The sequence below is a fragment of the Apteryx mantelli genome, chromosome 2 (genome assembly GCF_036417845.1).
Source record: "Apteryx mantelli isolate bAptMan1 chromosome 2, bAptMan1.hap1, whole genome shotgun sequence".
Lineage (NCBI taxonomy): Eukaryota > Metazoa > Chordata > Aves > Apterygiformes > Apterygidae > Apteryx > Apteryx mantelli.
In genome coordinates this window covers 35,351,169-35,369,591 of record NC_089979.1, presented here as the reverse complement: position 1 = coordinate 35,369,591, position 18,423 = coordinate 35,351,169, and the positions used below count along the sequence as shown (strand labels likewise).

The 18,423-nt window shown below is 37.9% G+C and overlaps 1 protein-coding gene across 1 annotated transcript in view; it reads right to left on the bottom strand.

Annotated features, from left to right (window-relative positions):
• Window positions 1-4,102: 4,102 nt before the first annotated feature.
• XKR4 (XK related 4) overlaps window positions 4,103-18,423 on the bottom strand; it is a 222,101-nt gene continuing 207,780 nt past the window's right edge. The window contains exon 3 of the mRNA XM_067292327.1: window positions 4,103-5,049. Within this exon, the coding sequence (XP_067148428.1) occupies window positions 4,103-5,049 (947 nt within the window). The remainder of the gene's footprint in view (window positions 5,050-18,423) is intronic.

Here is an 18,423-nt window from a genome sequence, read left to right as displayed (position 1 = left end):
GAAAATAGTATTTAAATGTAATCAAGTCCACATAAGCCAAGCACAGAAACATTGTTCTAGCGCAAGAAGCAGATTTCAGGTGACAAGCAAAAGTAGAAATGATTTTTTTCATTATTAAAATGCATGAAAAAAAGTATTGCACATATTTTCAAACAATTCATTTTTAAAAAAGATTATCTTATTGTAGGACAAATAACATTTCTTTGAAAATAAGACAAAAGTTTTATCTTACATTTTCTTATATATTTTCTGAATGAACATGGGTATACAGTACCTTTCCTTTACCTAATCAATCAGAGTAGTGAATATTACTTAAATTGTCTTTTCTGTAACATACAAATCCACAACCCTTAAAGTTTTAGGACTAAGTCTTTAACCAGATAAGTCATCTTTAGGTCTGCTGGCAAATTTGCTTGGTTCATTAATACAATGCTTACATGACATTTATTTCTAACAGACAAAGAGATATGATTGCTTTTCCTTACAAGATTATAATTATGAACTTCTTTTATTTTCCTGTTATTCAGGAACGGAGTCTTAAAGACCTGATTTTTTCATTATTTCAAAAGCAGAAGTTAATTTTTTTACAATTCTTTTTTTGCTATTGCTGTCTTAATTGAACTTTATTGATAGATCTTAAAACTGTCTGCAGTAAAAAGAATAGTGCATATTGATTATTAACTGTCCATAAGGCCATCATGGAATTTCAACATGGACTATGTTTAATCTTGATAAATTCTATAAAAAATTCTTACAGCTCTGTAATGTGACCGTTCATGGCAAAGCATGAGAAACTGTCCATGCAGTCATCTGAGTGTTATATTTCAATGGGCATCCTATTCTCAGTGAAAGTGTCACTGACGTTAAGAACCGAAGGTTTTGGAGAGCAAATTTTGACTCAGTATAAAATGACTTCTCCCCCTTCCTCAAACACCTGGATGGATTTCTAATGTCATGCTGTGCATACATGTTACCATTTATGGCTCTGTGCACTCAGAGGTTGTATATATATTGGAACCTGTGGTAGTCCATTTAAATCTATAAACATTATTAAAAAATGTTAAAAATGATGGGAGAGTACAGAAAGTAAATGCTAGAAATTAAAACCCAAATGACAAACAACCCCTCTGCGCCCTTCCTTCCAAAACCAAACAAGAGCAAATCAATAAAAATCCACTCCAAACCTTCTTCAGAAACCTTGCAATGCAAGCGCTATTTGTGGGCTGGACCACCCTTGAAATTCTGTGTTAAGCAATGTTTCACCCTCAAAATTCTGTATTAAGCTCCCTCTGACCAAGGGACTTCCAGCTGCGAGCAGCAGCAGGACGGGCTGTGAGGGACGTCGCAGAGGAGCAGCCTCACTGGTGGCAGCGATGCCACTGTCCCCACCGCCTCCCCAGGCGAAGAGGACCCAGCCGGCGGTGGGGACCCACTACAAGGCGCCCGGAGCGCTGCAGGGATCTCAATGTTCTTCCCGGTGGCATTTCCCATGGGCTACCCTGTCTTAGGTATTAAAGAAGCAGCAAATCTCTAGAGCTGTTTCCAAGATCAGCCCTTACGTCTTGGATAACCAAGGCTTCCCCTTTGCCTGGTTCGTAAAGGAACACTGTGATTTCCTTGCGTGGCCGAGCGATCAGTGCTGGAGTGAAGGTTCTGCTGAATTTGACTGGGCAAAGGACTTGCTCCCCAAATCTGTTTTTGGCAGTTAGTACAATGGTGCATTTTTCTGACAAAATATGAGTGCTTTTTTCTGAATAATCAGCTACATCTCCATGGAACAGGGGCAAACGCTTTGTACAAAGCTTCAGGTTTGGACTATCAAAGGATTATTTTATTTAAAAAAGATTATACTGGCAGCTGGCTGCTGCTTAATTTGAAAATATCTAAGAAACCCTTCAAGGATGGGTGTTTTCTGATCTGTGTAAAGTTCTTTCTGGCTTGCAGATTCCTGTACTTTCACAGGTGTTTTGTTTTGAGGAACTCGCCCCAGCAAATAACAGATATCGAACATTTCACGAATAAAAAAGTCAACATTAAAAATGGTTAATTGAATGCATACAAATAAACATAGGCTGTGTAACCTCTGCTATTTCATAGTACAAATATTAATAACAGGAAAGACTGAAATTTACCCAGCAGCATATACAGCAGTGACTACACTGAATATACCTGACAGTGAAGATAAAAATACCAATCATCAGGTCTTCTCCATCCTGACAATGCCGTTTAAAACAGTAAGTCTTCAGTTCTGCTTCACTCTCCTAAAATGGATGGAAATTGTTATAGCAAATTGTTTCTTATGGAATCACTTGGTGTCTTTACAAGCCACTTACAATTGAAGCAGGATCCACAGTTTATGGAATATTCTAAAAGTACCCATGTAGGCTTTCATATGGCATTACACTGCAAAACAAATCCATAATGTGTGAAAATCATGTTTATATCAACCTGCAGAAGCTAGTTGATAAAATTCAAGGACCAATTCTTAAATTCTAAGCTATAAAGAGAATGAAATGTATTAAAAGATTTGAGGTTTATAAAAAGTAACCTTTTTATACCATATTTTTACTTTACAAAAATATTGAAATAATTCATGAGTTATTCACTCTGCACCAGCTTTAAAAAAAATACTATCAAATTTTGACTTGCACCTTTAATGCATCTGAAAGCACCATCAGGGGATACTTTTAACGTAAAGAAGGATACCATTGACTAGACTTAGGGAGGTATTTGAAACCCAAAAGCTTGCAGCAAAAGCACTCTATTACGAGAGATTCAACATAACTCTTAGGCGTATCTGGAAACAAGTCCTGAACAGGCTCAAGAGGATCTTCCACATAACTTGGTTATATGGTTACTTTACTGAATATACTTACTAAGAGGTGGCCGAAAGCCTTTAAAAGACATCACTTTCACCTTGGATGGGAAAAATCAGAGCTGTCCGTACACGCTGAGAACTCTACTGGTCTTTCCTGCTTCTGGTTCTTGAAGGGCTCACACCGCTCCTTTTCTGTCCCTCAGGCAACGATAGCGATCTTGCTTTTATACAATGTTTGGCACTAGAAGGGTATGGCATGTCACGGTCTCTTATCACCCCTGCATACATTCACACACTGAATCATGCATTCTGAGTCCTGAAACAGAGAGAAGTTTCAGTGTGTTCATCTCCGCATAGGTTCCTCCCAAATATATGGATGGGGTCCTCCAAAAAGTTTAGAATATGAAAACTATTCTTCCCTGTTCTTTTACATATGTATTTATTTTTTGCAAATTGAACACTGAATCATGATTATCATTTAATTTGCATCACTACATGCTAGAGCTCCTTTTTTCTTCTGAAAACCAGAAGTGAGCTGCATAGGATTTCTGTTGAAAGTAACATAAAGAACTTAAACTTCAATTTAAAAGACTCTGAAATTCCACTGAAAACAAACAGTTTCTGTTGGTACTAATGCTTATGACCTAATTAATCAGAATTTAGTTTATTTTTCATTGATAGCCTTAAAAACATGATGATGTATCTTTTTAATTAAGAACTATTCTGCAAACCTATTCTAAACTGAATGGTTTATCTGTGGGCGTGCTGAGGACTACTATGCTCCTATTTTTTCCCCCCAGAAACCAGTTTTAATAACAGCAACATTGCATGGTACAGTTTTGTTATTTTTGACAAGTTTTTTTTTTTGCCATTGAATATGCAAATATCAATCCTTCATTTCTAAAATAAAATGCACTACTGGCTAAAGTTGAAAGCTCTGATCAGAACCTTCCTAATGCTTTGATTGTGAGTACTGTGCAGTCAGAGTCTCATAGCAGCAAGGAGTCATGGGTGAGTTTCTCCAGCTGAAGTAACTGATGTGTGTGTGTGTGTGTGTGTGTGGTTATTTTTTTGAGGCTTTCAGGTGATGCTGCTGTATCAGGGTCCTGCAGACAGACTGCACACAGTGGATCAAATGATAATCATGATGATAGCCAGACTAAGAACACTACAGCTTGTTGCTCTATTTGCAGTACACAGTTTAGTTATTCTTACAGCCCTACCGTCAACCCTTAATTTGGACTGTAACGTTGGAGCTTCTTCAAGCTGTGGGTATTTTTTTGTTTATAATGTGGTTTCATATTCCAAGCGCTCCTGGATAAGGGCATCATCTTTATACTGTAGCCGTGGAGGAGCAGGGGAACATTCAAAAGCTAGGATTGCCTTCCTCAGGCTCCTGTCCAACACGTGTCTCTCCCAGGCTGGGTACCTGTTCCTGAACAGATCAATTTTAATGACAGACTCCTCAATCCTTGGTGGCCGGGAGGAAGGTGTGGAAGGTGCGGTGGGTCTCACCTGAAACACAGGCACGCACCCGTCCCTCTCTGCGAATTTTTGATCCCGCTCGCTCGTGACACTCCGATTGTTAGAGATGGACCTTAGCGTGTTCGTTGCCACTTCTGGGGGGAGAGCGAAGGCAGCGGCAGGGTCCTCACAAGCACAGCTTGGCGACTGCCCGAACCGCGGTCCGTTGGGGTGAAAGAAGGCATAGTACATCAGCATAAAAACAATGCCTGTTAAAAAGCTGCTGAACACTACACACAGTGCTGGTATGGCAAATGCATCAGAGATTGGTGGGGCCTTGTACAGATACCACAGAGCACTCAAAGCGGTATTTTCCAAAAGGATCACAAAATAATAAATGAAAAGCCTACAGCGTGTCCTTCCTTCCTTGACATTGAACCAGCTAAAGATATAGATTATCCCCACAACCATGTCGAAAACTATCTCCTCCCATTTAGTGATGCAAAACTCTGTCTCGCAGTGGACGATCCAGAAGGTCATGATGCACCAGTGGAGCACGATGAAGATCCCAAAGTACAGCTGGAAAACCGAGGCAAACAGGGCAAAAGTAATGACCCTTGCTGCAATTGTGAAGAAATGCCAGCAAAACTGGATTATAACAGCCATATAACTGATGGGTTTCTTGTCATCACGGGAGTCACGGAGGGCCTTTTGGTAGGAAGCCAAAGCCCAAGCCAGGGATACGAGAGATGCTGCAGCAGTAAGACCTAGGAGAAAACAGAAGATGCACTTAAGATATAATTAGGACACCAGCATGTGGTTGAAACTGGTGAGATCCTCGTTGCTTTAAATGCACTCTTCACAACTCGCATAAGAAAATCTATTCATTCTCCTTTAGTTCAGCCAACACTGAGGACCAGACCCCCTATTGCTGAGACTTCATTGCTCTTACAAACACGTTAGCATTTGTTAGTTACACATGAACAAGAGTGCGCAACAAACTACATTCTGAAACACTTCTCTAGCAAATTTATATTTGAAATGAATTCATTAATTCACAACACCGAGCAAGTCAGGAGTAGGTCTCTTTGCCAACTGTGTGATTTAACAGGATCTACTGCAGTTATTATTTTAAAGAATATAAATTTTCAGCTTTTGATAAGTCTTTAAAAAGCTTGATATAAAGCAATTAAGTCCAATTAGAATGTCAGCATCTTTTACACATACAGTACATTAAATCAATTTAAATGTGAGAGTATATCTACATCTTAAAATACAACCCTATGAATATGTGTTATGGCTAGTGAAGTTAATAGTCTGACAGATTTGACACAGAACAGAGTTAACTGAAAGTTTCGAGGTGGAGGAATTTTCTGTTGGAAGCCACAGCTTCTGTGAGACCCAAATGCTTCATAGATATTTTGTCAAAATTAACAAAACAAATGCAGAAAGATTTTAATTTTTATTATATTAATGTAACTCTTGATATTTCAAAGGTTAAACTGCAACACTCATACTGAAGGAGAAATGTTGCCCATTTCAATAATTTCACCATTTTTAAGAGAATATTTAGTATGTAGAAATTGTCAAAACTGTATTTTCTTCCAGCTGGGGATTAAATTAATTTTAGTAATGTTGGAATTTTCTACAGAATTAAAATTCTGAGTTTAGATGTTCCTAAAGTAAGGCATAACAAATTAATATTCATATAACCATTGTCTCTCCATTTATCCCAGAATTGCTCATTTGTAAGGCACTGAACTACAGTATTTCTGGAAAACCTGTCAAATATTTTCTACAAAAAATTCAATATAACTTCACTTTCAGGGTATTTTCAAACATTGTAAAAATAGTCGTAAAAATTGTTCACATTCACCTGAAAATACAAAAACAGTAAAAATACTTTTTACAAAAGCTTTTTTTTATACTAATTCTGGGCGTGTATTTTTCTTTTTCTCAAAGAGATTTTGATTGTTATGGGTAGATAAACTTAAAAAAAAAGCTGATTTGCAGTTAAATGTAATTTTTAAACTAATATATTACTTCCTTTTCCTAACCAAAAAAATACCTTACATTCCCATTTAAGCAGTGATACAGCTGAACATAGTTATTCACATGCTTAGCACTTACACATCATTTTCTTGGAAATGAATTATATTTCTTATTTATTAGATGATTAATTTTTACTTGTGATTTGTATCAAGCTTCTTTGGATAGAAATGGGAATTCAACTGAATTGGAGAAAACCAGCATTTTAAATGCATTTATTATTTAAATAAAATTTCAATGAATATGATGGATGCAAAGTAAAAATGTATCAAACTTATTTTCTATTTAAAAGTTATTTATTAACCAAAGCAAATATTGCATACAGTTAATGAATGAATTCATAACTTTCAGCATGCCATACTGTGAATTTATTCACAGGTCATAAAAAGATAATGACATTTCAGCTTATTCAGTTTCTAAACATTTCCTTAACCTTGAATTTACTGGTTATTGAACCAAATTAAACTGATATGAAGAAATATTTCTTTTGTCTGCTGTTTAAAGCTGTTTAATCATTTCAGCAAACTTTGATTCTGGATTCACAGACAGTAGTTTTCTTTCCAGTCCAATGGTTTTCTTTAGACTCTAACCATCAAGAGTATATTAGTTAAATATTATGAATATTTAAGTTTAATGCAAACTGTATCAATACACAGTAGTTAGTTCAAGCCTAAATATATGTTGTCGAACATTCACTTTTGAAAGAATAAAGAATATATACCTTAAAACAGGCAAGTGTAGGGTATGGAAATAATACTTGATTCTGAAAGAAACAATCTATTTAAACAATCCACCTGGCTTAACACATTAAGATTTTGCTCAGTAAGTACAGAAGGGTTCACCGTTCTCGGAAGGGACTGATTGTGTTTGCCAGCACCTCTCCCGCAGTCACTGGCAGGGTGTTAATTATGTTGTGAGCTCCTGTGAATTTGACGAGTCTTTTTTTTTAGAGAAAAATACCAGAAAAGCAATTGGCAGAAATATGGGACAGGCTTATAATTCCAGAGGGAATTTCTGAATAAAACATCACCACTTTTCTTTCCGTTCAGCTGCCTGGATGCCAAAACACTAACATTACTGCTGGAATCCTCCTTTGCGGAGAGACCAAACAACCAGCAAGGCAGACAGGAAGGAGGCACGGTATAAATTTGTGTTTTCATTTCTGACAAGCATATTTGCTTTTCACTCTGGGCTGCCTTTCAGTGACCATTATCTCTAGAGATGACACTACCAGCTGAAAATGTAAGTTCTTGTGTTCTTGCAGGAATGGTTTAAGTGTTTCTGACAAAACAGAGTTCATTTCCCTTTTTGGAAAGCTAGATGAATAGGATACTGGATAAGAGAACCTTCCAATATAAATGAGCATGCTGAACAAGAGCTCAAAAATAGCATTATTAGCATGGGAAAGAATAATGTGAGAGAAAAGCCCATATGTTTCTCTGCAAATGTAACTTTAATGACCTCACAAACTCCCTGGAGGTATGGGTAGATATCATCAGTTTTACATTAAGAACTGTAAAATCTTTCATTAATGCACACAGAATGTACCAAATAAAATGTTAAAATTCATAGGAATTTCCAATGTGCTAATATGAATTCCTTCATAGTCATTTTCTGTGACAGAAGGGAGCAGGTACAATAGCAAGTTAATTCTGTTATTTAAATAGTCATTAACAGGGAAGCATCCCTTGCTCTTATGGAACAAACTGCGGGGTACAGGAATACAGGAGGGGAAAGGAGGCAAAGGAGTGTACAAACGGAAAGAACTACTACCACTACTACTACTATTAGGTACCTGTTCTTGTGCTATTAGCAGTGATGTTAGAGATACAGAATTAAGATGAAACTAAATGCTTCATGGGGACCATCCATTTTTCTTTATTGATGAGGCCAAGCACTAAACAATTATTAAAAGGATAATTAATAATAAGAACAATAATGTACAATTCATGCAAATGGCAGCTTGCTGATAAAGAAATGTCGTAGTATAAATAATTCACAGGGAAAGGTTAGACACAAACAGAATTATTGGAGAACCAAATGGATAATTCATTAATTAGAACATACTGACACATTTGCTGAGTAGAAGTCTCTTTATATTTCAAAAGAAGAGCTAAAATAGATTTCTATCAAAACAAAACTTTAAAGACATGAAAATGGTATCAGGAAAAAAGGATAAGATTTTCTTTAGTGTTAATGAAAAACAAAAAATTTGTAGCATTGCAGTGGGTTTAAGTTCAGCAGAAGGAAGGCTTATTTGCCCTTCAGAAGTGAACAGACAACCTGCAAGCCCATCTAGGAAACCACCATGCTTAAAGAGCAAGCACTAGGTTTTTCTGCCCTCGCTGCTTCAGCCTCCTGACTGTCCAGGGGCTACAGCAGCTTTCTGGAGTCTTGTTTTCTCGTTTCTCTTTATATAAGAGAGATTCTTGCATTTTATACAGCATGACATATTTGTACTGGTACTGAAAATCTAATAAAGATTAAACTGGAATGAGCTACAGCTTGTTAAAGACAAGAAAAAGCTAATAATGTCTTTTACAGGAAAAAGCAAGCAACATATATAAGGGAAAAGAGGATGTATATAGGGATGGATCAATTTACAAATGTAACATTATTTCAGAAAAGCAAGCTCAAATAGCTACAGGAATGCTAATGAAGTTCTCCAAAACAGTATTTGTGAGAAATCAGCCTGAAATGTTTCACCCGTGAGTAATCCAAATAAAGTTGTTCACAGCAGATACAGGTTTTCCATATTACATCCCGGCTTGACAATTCGCAACTTAATTGTATCCTGCTGACACCTCTGCCTTTGCATTTTGATTCCCGCCCGCATGCCCAATTTATTTAACTTTGGGAAAAGCAATTCAACTTCTAAGCAGCATATGTGACTCCATAGTCTGTATTTTTCCTCTGCTCGCACAATATAATCTTCAGACTTGGGTATAACCAAAAAAATCTGGGTCTCATTCTCACACCAGTCTGATCTTACTCCTTTGTATTTAAGTGAGTAAAGACATATTCAGGTCTATAAGCTACTCTTTTGTAATCACATCAGTCCATAAAGCCTTTATGGAACAAGTTCAAAACACCTCAGGCCAACTGAAAACCCTGCAAATGGGTGAAATGATAGGAGAAAATCCTCCTCGACATTCAACCTATTTAAAAAATCAAACTCTTGCCAAGTCTTCTCCCCCTGCTTCATCTTCCTGTTTCAAACTCGTACTCATCTCACCATTTCCAGGAGTAAATTCATGCTAGAAACAGGAATATCAAAGTCAACAGGACATCTGGGTACAACCATTTTGGCTGGGATCTGGAACTATGAAACAAGTCTGAAGGCAGCCTATTTTTATGAGCTTTTTACCCAGCTAGAGAAGTGAAAATGTATGCATCCAAGCTTTAAGATGCTTCTCTGAACCAAAGTCAAGCAAAGAATCTATAATATTCATCAGTCCTCTTAAGGCCCTAATCCTGCAGAAAATATGCCATTTTCTCCTCTTCTCTGCTCCCCTTCTGTTTCCCAAAATGAATTTGCTACATTTACAGAGCCTTTGCCATGCTACTGTGAGAGCAGCCATGAGCTTGAGGCCCACATGGAGGCCTTGAAGGCAGACTGAGAACAGCCTATGGGTGCTACACCACCCTTTTTACTCCCATATACTAGTATGGCAATGGTGTACTAGAGGGTATGTTGTGCTACCACGTGTGGTTTAGCACACAGGTGCTCTGCATGCTCCAGGGCCCTTCCTGGCCATACCTGGACCATGCCCCAGGTTCTCGGTGCCTATTTTGTGCTCACAGGTCTTGTTCCCTGCCCAAGACTGGAAGACAAAACCCGAAGTTGAATTTTACATTTTCTGCTGTCCTATTATTTGAAGGGTTAAAATACAAACTCTTGTCCTCACCTGGGTTATTTTTCCCCTGGTCACTGATGATGTAGCCTGCCAGGATAAGCTGTAGCACTGTATTGAACTATCCATATTGGAATCCCTCCTTACAGCCTTAAGAGTTGGTGCTGCAGTCCTACTTGAGAAGATTGCTATAAACTAGCACTTCCAATCTCCAGCCAGCATTTCTATAGCAGATCCTTTCCCTCTCAGGGCTTCATAGTTAGGGATATTTCTTGTACAAGGATCCTTCCTGATACTTTGCTGGCACTTTTTTTCAGCAGAAGGAAACACCACTATCTTAACATCTGCAGCCAGGCCCAACCCCTAAAATATGCTGGACACATATCTTAATATATCATTTTGTACTCCAGAGCTTGTCTCGTTATCACAAAGAGGTTCCAGGGCCATAAGCATGTTGGCAAGCCACCACATGTTCTTCAAGTCTCCAGTGAACAATAATGCTTATTCTACCGGTGTATGTGAGTCCATACTCACTGCTATCCCCCCTGTGAACACATAGTCAAAGGCGTTCTGTGTCACTGAAACAAGCTGCTTGCTATTCAAAGGGGACTTGTTTCTTCTTTCTTAGGTGCCACTGGATTTGATTGCACCAAGATAAAAAAGGCAACTTACTGAAATATTTCGTTTCTGCAGTTTTACTTAGACTGTTGGCTACTCATAAACATGGGAATGAAAATCTCTGAGCATGAGTCTCTAGCTGTCCACATTTCCAGTGTTTGTCTCAGTTTTTTTGGCATTCACAGCTGGGGGTATTCAAGGTAATACAGACTGTTTCATCAGCTCATCCTCCAGTATATGGTTTAGCTTTCTCCCACCACATACTGGGGTGGAGTAATGTGGTGTGGGGGATGACAGGAACACTTCCTCATTGAAATGTAAATTAGATTATGCCTCATATTGCCTCTCCTAAATGCTACATAATGCTTAGAGAACATGCCAGCATACATAAGAACAGCTTTTCCCATGATTCCTTTTAGCTGCTTTCTACAGATTTTTCTGGCCAGAGAACTTCCAGCTCTTTCATTAATTTGGCTCTCTACAACGACTTACCTTTGCCCTGGAAGTTTAGAAACATCATATATCCATTAAACCAGTTGCTTTCAACCTTACTTGTTTTATAGACTCCCAAATTATATTCCAGAGGTGGTTTGGACTCTGTATAGAGGGTCTAAGTCAACTGACAGCAGATTCGCTTATCGCAGCTACCTTTAGCAGATTCTTAGGATCTGAACCAGATACTTACCTAATGATTTGTCTCTCACTGCACTCAAGGTCATGCCTGACTTACCAAATCTAACTGTTAGACATATATTGAAACACTTCTGCTGAGCAGCAATCCTGACCATAACTTTAAACAGGCCCAAAGGTACTGCTGAATGATGGTGATAATTTTATTTCAAGCTAACATAAAGAATAGTTTGTCTCTATCTCGCCCCCAAAGCCCTCACTACTTTATACAAATTTAGTCTTTTACCCAAATTTTGTTGCTGGTATCTCAGGAGTTCTCTTAGAAACTTTGGATAAAATCTACTCCCAATAAATCAGTGCAAGACATATTGGTCACAAGTCAACTTAGCATCCAGGGATCATGAGGACCATGAAAGCTGGACCTCTTCTGTCGTTCAAGAGACCATAGTCATTAATTCAGGCCTCTCTTTCTTCATAGGCAGCTATTGATAAGAGGAGTTTGGCCAGAACAACCAAAAACTCTGCTATCTTCTCATCAGTCTGTAAAAGTAATTGATTCTTTAAGACATTTGAGCAGGAAAGTTGCATTGCCAGAATATGCTAGCAAAAGTCAGTTACTAGTTGACCAAGCAACTTGAGTGATCCCTTTTCCTCTCTCAAGAGTACGTTTTCCTAATATTTGTTAGTTTCTAGTTTTACTAAAGATTTATTATATTTATAAGTTATGATTCAGGAGCTGTTATTAGCCACTAATGAAGTTCAGTCCTTCCCAGGCACTGACAGCTGTCAGGTACTGATGCGATTTAGTGCAGTCTGTACATTGCCAGGCTTGGCAAGGTAGCATGAGGTAAAATGGCCTGCTAGGAAGCTAAACTTAGACTTCTTACTTCCACATCTAGACTCCTTCTTGCCTGTTAGTTAATCTGCTGTCTTTGTATTCCACTGAAGTATGTACAACATAAACATACCTACTGACTCCAGGATTATTTCTATGATTAGCATATTTCTTCTTAGGTAAAAAGTGCTTTTGACATCTTAAGGTTGCTGCAGCTAGTTTATAGGAATTAAGGGATTATCCAGAGTCTGCAGAAACCCCAAGCAGAACAAAACCCCTGCCATTACCACTTGAGGAGAGACAACATCATGATAACACAGCACTAAGCTAAAGGCATGGCACCATCTATGGGAGAAGGCTCCACCTGCACGGCTCAGTACGATATACTGCACAGCTAGACATTTTCCATGAAGTCAGTGGCAGAAGCCATAACACTTCTCCTGGCTATCAAACATATGAAAGAGAAAACAATCTGGTCTACTAACAAAATAAAAATTCTTGTTAAAGCATAACTTTTGAAGGAATGTCTTTTTTGTAGATCAGCATTTCTGTTTGCCTTTATTTTTCTCTTCAGCTTTTATATCTTTTTGGTTAGGTAAGTTCTGGATGAAGTTGCTTATGGGGTGTTCCACTGATTAGAAGGAATTAACCACATAGATTTTTGCTCTATGGTTGCTAACAAAATCAACTGGAACTTTTTTCTTGGAAACATTTTGGAAAAATATTCTTCAAGTGAGAAAAAAAAAAAAAAGATTTACACAGTCAGTGTCATTTAGATGTTACCAGTATTTTATGAAAAACAAAAGGTTTTTTTCTTCAGGAATATAAAAATATTTTAAAAACCAAAATGACATTATATGTAGTCTACTTCACTGTATGTCCATGATCGGAAAGAAAATTAGTATTAGCTTTTAATGCTTGTTTTCTTTGCAAAGTCACTGTAGTTATCTTTGTCAAGGCCTATATGCATTTTTCTTCTAGTTTGTAGAACAGGGGCCTGCCAGATCCTGCACGCTGGCTCACGGGTCATTGTAGGCATGGACTGACCCCTTGGATCAAGAGATGTCAGGAAAGTAAAACTTCAAAACAATAATTCTCAAAGCAGCAATAAAAAATATAGAACAAAAATCAGTTAAAGTGAAAATATGGTGATGCTAGAAACAGCATTGACTTTCCAATCAATTCTACATAAAACTGTTATCTTGCTGCAATATATTTTTGCATGCACAAAACATACATGCAGTCATAAAAAGTGACATTCAGGCTTCAGGGGCCAGACTGTACCTGTTCCTTGCAGGACTATTCAAGGAAAAAATTTTTTTGCTTGCACAGGAATATGTGGAAACATACCCTGAACTTTTGTGAACCCTCCATCCTCTGCACCATCTTCTGGTATCTGCCAAAACCCTAACAGAACATTCCCTATGTTACCATGTCATTTCCAAGAAGTTAGTTAGATGAGTTGCTGATGTGGGGGCAGAATGCACCCAGGAGGACTGGAAAGTTACTATGATAACATTTTTTCTATGTCTGTAGAGAAAGGTATAAATTCTGGAAAAAGAAAGTATTCACCAACATGTTTTTTGTTTTAATTTACATAGTTACAACAGACTTGCTATCTTCTCACATATTTCTTCTCAGTGAAATGTGCAAAATTTGACATTTCAGCAACCTGTGTTTCATAGAAATATACACTTTTAAGTCAGGTAGAATGATTATAATCAGTTAGCGTACAACATAGGCCACTGAGTTTTGCCTTGTGAACACTGAGTGAATCCCATACTTGTGTTAAACCAGGTGCATAATCATTCAAGATTTTCAAATAATGAAAAAAACATCCTATCCTTCCAAGGGATATTTACTCTCACTTTAAAAACTCACTTTTTTTTCAGTCTGACTTTGACTACTTTTGATTTTCAGACATTAATTTGGCTGAAGTTCTGTAGAGTTCAAATAACTTCAGTGTAACATTTCAAGGACCTTCAGGGTTTTAAAAGCTGTGGTTTCCAGGACATCTATTTGTTCACTTAGAAGTTCTCATTTCCTTTGAAATAGGCAGAATAGTTTCAGAGCAGCCTTAGAGATATGTTTTTCTTTTTTTTGGAGGATATCTCCTCCCCTCCTCAAGATACAACGATAGTATCTAGATCAATGTCTAATGGACAAAACCGACTGCTGTCAGTAGAACTCAATGACTAGTGGCATTTCCAAGTAATTGTTTTTTAATGAATAGAACATTTTTGTGTCCAGTTATGAAAGGACTATAGACTGCAAGAGGAGGAGAAATGGACTCTGAAAGTCCCTTCAAACACACATATGTGTACATATGAACATATTTTTAAAATGAAGTCCTAAAGTATTATTCCTGTCAGCTCTAAGAGTCCTAATCATCTGTCTGGCTAAATGAATATACATAGAAATGTCAAGAGCATGGAAAAAGCAAGTTTAAAACAGATTTTGAGTACTGGAAGATAAATGTCATAATCCTGAAATGAGTTAGTAAAAGATATATGTTCTTTCTATTAACCAAACTTTCTGCTGTTTTTTCAACCAGCCTCCCAGAAGCAAAACAGCTTGAAATGACCTTACTGGCTGCAATATGATGGAGCAGCCAGAAATAGCTTCCTGCTGATCCAAATTGTCTGTCTCTTCTAAGTACTTTTTTCAAGAGATAGTGAATATCAATAAAATACATCTAACACTATCACACTGGCACTAGGAACATCTATTGAGGTTTTGGGAAAGGAAGGGCTAAATCAATATTTCAAATATAGCGGAGATTTTTTCTTCAGATATTATACTAGCTATGGCCAATACCCAACACAGAGAGGACAAGAAGCCAAGACATGCTCTGGAGTGAAAAATACACCAAATACCTCACACTAAGTCTTATTACAAATCAGCAGCATGGGACCAGGTCACTGGCAATGAAACACTGGCTCCATGCAGAAAAATAGCACAAAACCATTACCCCCCCTTAAATCTCCTTAAGCCATAAATTTAGGATTGGCTTTCAGTGGTTCATAGGCTTGTATTGGCTTTCTGAAAGGGGATAAATTTCACCCTCATTAAGTAACTGATGTTTCTCCCACTTGCACATTAAAGTCAGTCTGAACTTAGACCCTTATCTGACACAATTTGTCTAAGAAATATTACATCTATATCATTTTTCTGTGTTTGCTTTTTTAAGTTTCTTTAAGCTTTTCAGCTCTGAAGAGATGCTAAGGATAATGTCTGATATGGTGCTTTGGGACAAAAGGCAATTAGTATCCCTCAGAAAAGGAAATTGATTTAGCATTTGTGCAATTCCTCGTAGCAGAGGGAAAACTGAAACTGCTGGCATTGTCTGGTACATGATGCTATTTAAGTTTCCCCTGTATCAAACTGAAACATCGCAGTTCTAAATCTTCTTCCTGTTTATTTCACTTCGAAAGATTTCAAATACATTTTCTCAATAATTCATTAAATAGCCTTATTTTTTTGTTAGTGGAAAACCGGTCACTAACCTCTCCTCCTCCCTCTCAAAACAGAATCTGTGTTTTCACCTACTGTGCTGTTGATATAGATTGAAGCAACATCCTACTGATTTGAAGATTATTCAGCGTATTATGGGAAGCCTGGAGATTAATTCTGGTTCTAGCTTACTCCCACCTTGGGATTACTTTAGGTGTCACATTTATACCTTTGTCTTCTATATTAGTTATAAAGCTATTAATTATGAAGCTCTACAACTCTATTTGTACCTATTTCTAATCTAGAATATCTAGTATACGTCCACATAATATACATTGGGAAATATTATGTATTGGTGTACATTTTATATGTACATTACATTTAGATTTATATACTATATATAGACAGATAAGCAGGCACATTTTGAAGACTGCAAGCAAAATCATGACTCAACATCTCCACTGATAAGCTTTTTCAATATTTATCTATGCTTTGTTCCAAAAAATGGCGCTTCATTTCAAGCTTAAATTAATCTAGTTTCAATTTCTGTCTCTTGTCTGGAAAATTAAAAGTTTCCCAGGTCCCTGCTATCAAGCATATTTTTCATGTGCAAGTACACATAGATAGTGACTGAGGGTTTTTTTTTAACCTTTTTTCCAATAGTCGGAGTTGACCAGTCCCTTAAAGCCTTATATCCAAATGCTTGCTCTGCGGCCTCTGGGACCATTTTGTTCCCCTCCTTTGAATTTCTTTCAGTAGCTCCATCCTCCAGGAGGTGTGAGCCACTGAACTGGGCACAGGCTTTTAACAGAGTCTTATTGGTGTTCACAGAGGTATGCTCACTTCAATATGTCTACTGGGTATGTTCCTTCTCTTACCTCCATGGATCAAAATAAGGCTGGAAGCCACAAACTGACACTAAAAACTCACGAAAAAGCTGTTATCTCTGCTGACTGCTTTGCCATCTTCTGATTTGCTGCTTTTAAAGACAGTAATTCTCCCATCCTCTTTGTAGAGTCTGTTTCTGATTTCCAAATACATTTTTCTGTATTAAAACATACTTAGGTGGATGGCATAATTCTGATCAAATGATTCAGATCAATGTGTGGTGAGGTAATCACCTCCCTTGACCTGCTGGCAACACTCTTCTTGATGCAACCCAGGATACCATTGGCCTTCTTAGCCACAAGGGCACATTGCTGCCTCATGCTTAACTTGGTGTCCAACAGGGTGGATGTCAAGAGGATGGAGCCAGACTCTTTTCAGTTGTGCCCAGTAACAGGACGCGAGGCAACGGGCACAAACTGAAACACAGACAGTTCCATCTGAACATAAGGAAAAACTTCTTCACTGTGAGGGTGACAGAGCACTGGAACAGGTTGCCCAGAGAGGTGGTGGAGTCTCCTTCTCTGGAGATATTCAAAACCCGCCTGGACGCAATCCTGTGCAACGTGTTCTAGGTGACCCTGCTTGAGCAGGGGAGTTGGACTAGATGATCTCCAGAGGTCCCTTCCAACCTCAACCATTCTGTGATTCTGTGAATTAGCAAGTGAATATGTGTCTGTGAACTGGCAAATCCACATGGATATAACTTTGAATGAATCACAGCTGATACTGCTTCTTACCCAACTGAAGTCATGATAGAGAACTGGGAACATGGCCAGGAGCAAACAAGACAGTGTGGTGATCTCAGGGATATAAGGAGAAACTAGAAATGTTGTGAGGGCAGTGGTTAAGAACATAGTAAGAGTAGGAGATACTGTGTGAGACAGCTATGAAGGATATGATCTGTAGTTATTCATAAAATAGGGGTGGAGGGAGGGAGAAAGAAAGAACCAGTAGGAATGAAGCTTTATTATTTTTGCTGCTTGGAGAAACTAAGAAATTAAGTAGGCACTCTTCTGTTCTGGAATTCATCTGTTTTGCCAACATTTTGCTAAAGATGAATGTTTCAGTAACTATATACAGCTGCAGAAGGGCCCTACAAGCTGGAGAAGGTATAGTTCAGGCTGGAAATAGGAAACAAAGAAGGCTCTGTAACTTGATCTCAAAGACTCTTGGATTAGGATTTAGAGATTAGTCACCATCAACCTCAAAGAGCAAAGAAATAGGCATCTGTTGTACAGCAATGTGACTTTAAATCAAGTTTTCAGTGGGTATAGTGAGAAGAAAGTGGCAGTCAGCTGCATGCCTAATATTTATTTGATGTATTGGTTTGTTGATCTGGTATGACAGCAGATTAGCAAGTCTTTTTTCCTGGACACTGAAGGTAACAAAGGCATTACCAATTCCTATCACTGGCACATTTTTACAAACAAAACAACAATAAAGCAATCAATCTATACTAGTAACCGAACATCTGCTAAACAATATGATGCATAAATCCAAGCTTTTCCTCTACAACAGTGGTGGTAGCAATAACTGATAAAAGTAAATGATGTTGCAACCACAGAGCTCCAAGTTCAGAAGCAGTAACTCTAAACCAGCTGGTGAATACACTAGACCAACAAAATGCCTCAACTCTGGTTCACCTTGATCATCCTGATTTGCAGAAGAAATAGCACTCAGTTCTTTTCGCCTTGCTGGACAGAGTGTGTGCCCAGGATATTTGGGGGAGGGAGATGGGGAGAAAGAATACTGCTACCTTAATTATTGATAGTTGTGAGGATGTCCAACAGGGAATGACTCTTCATTTACCCTGC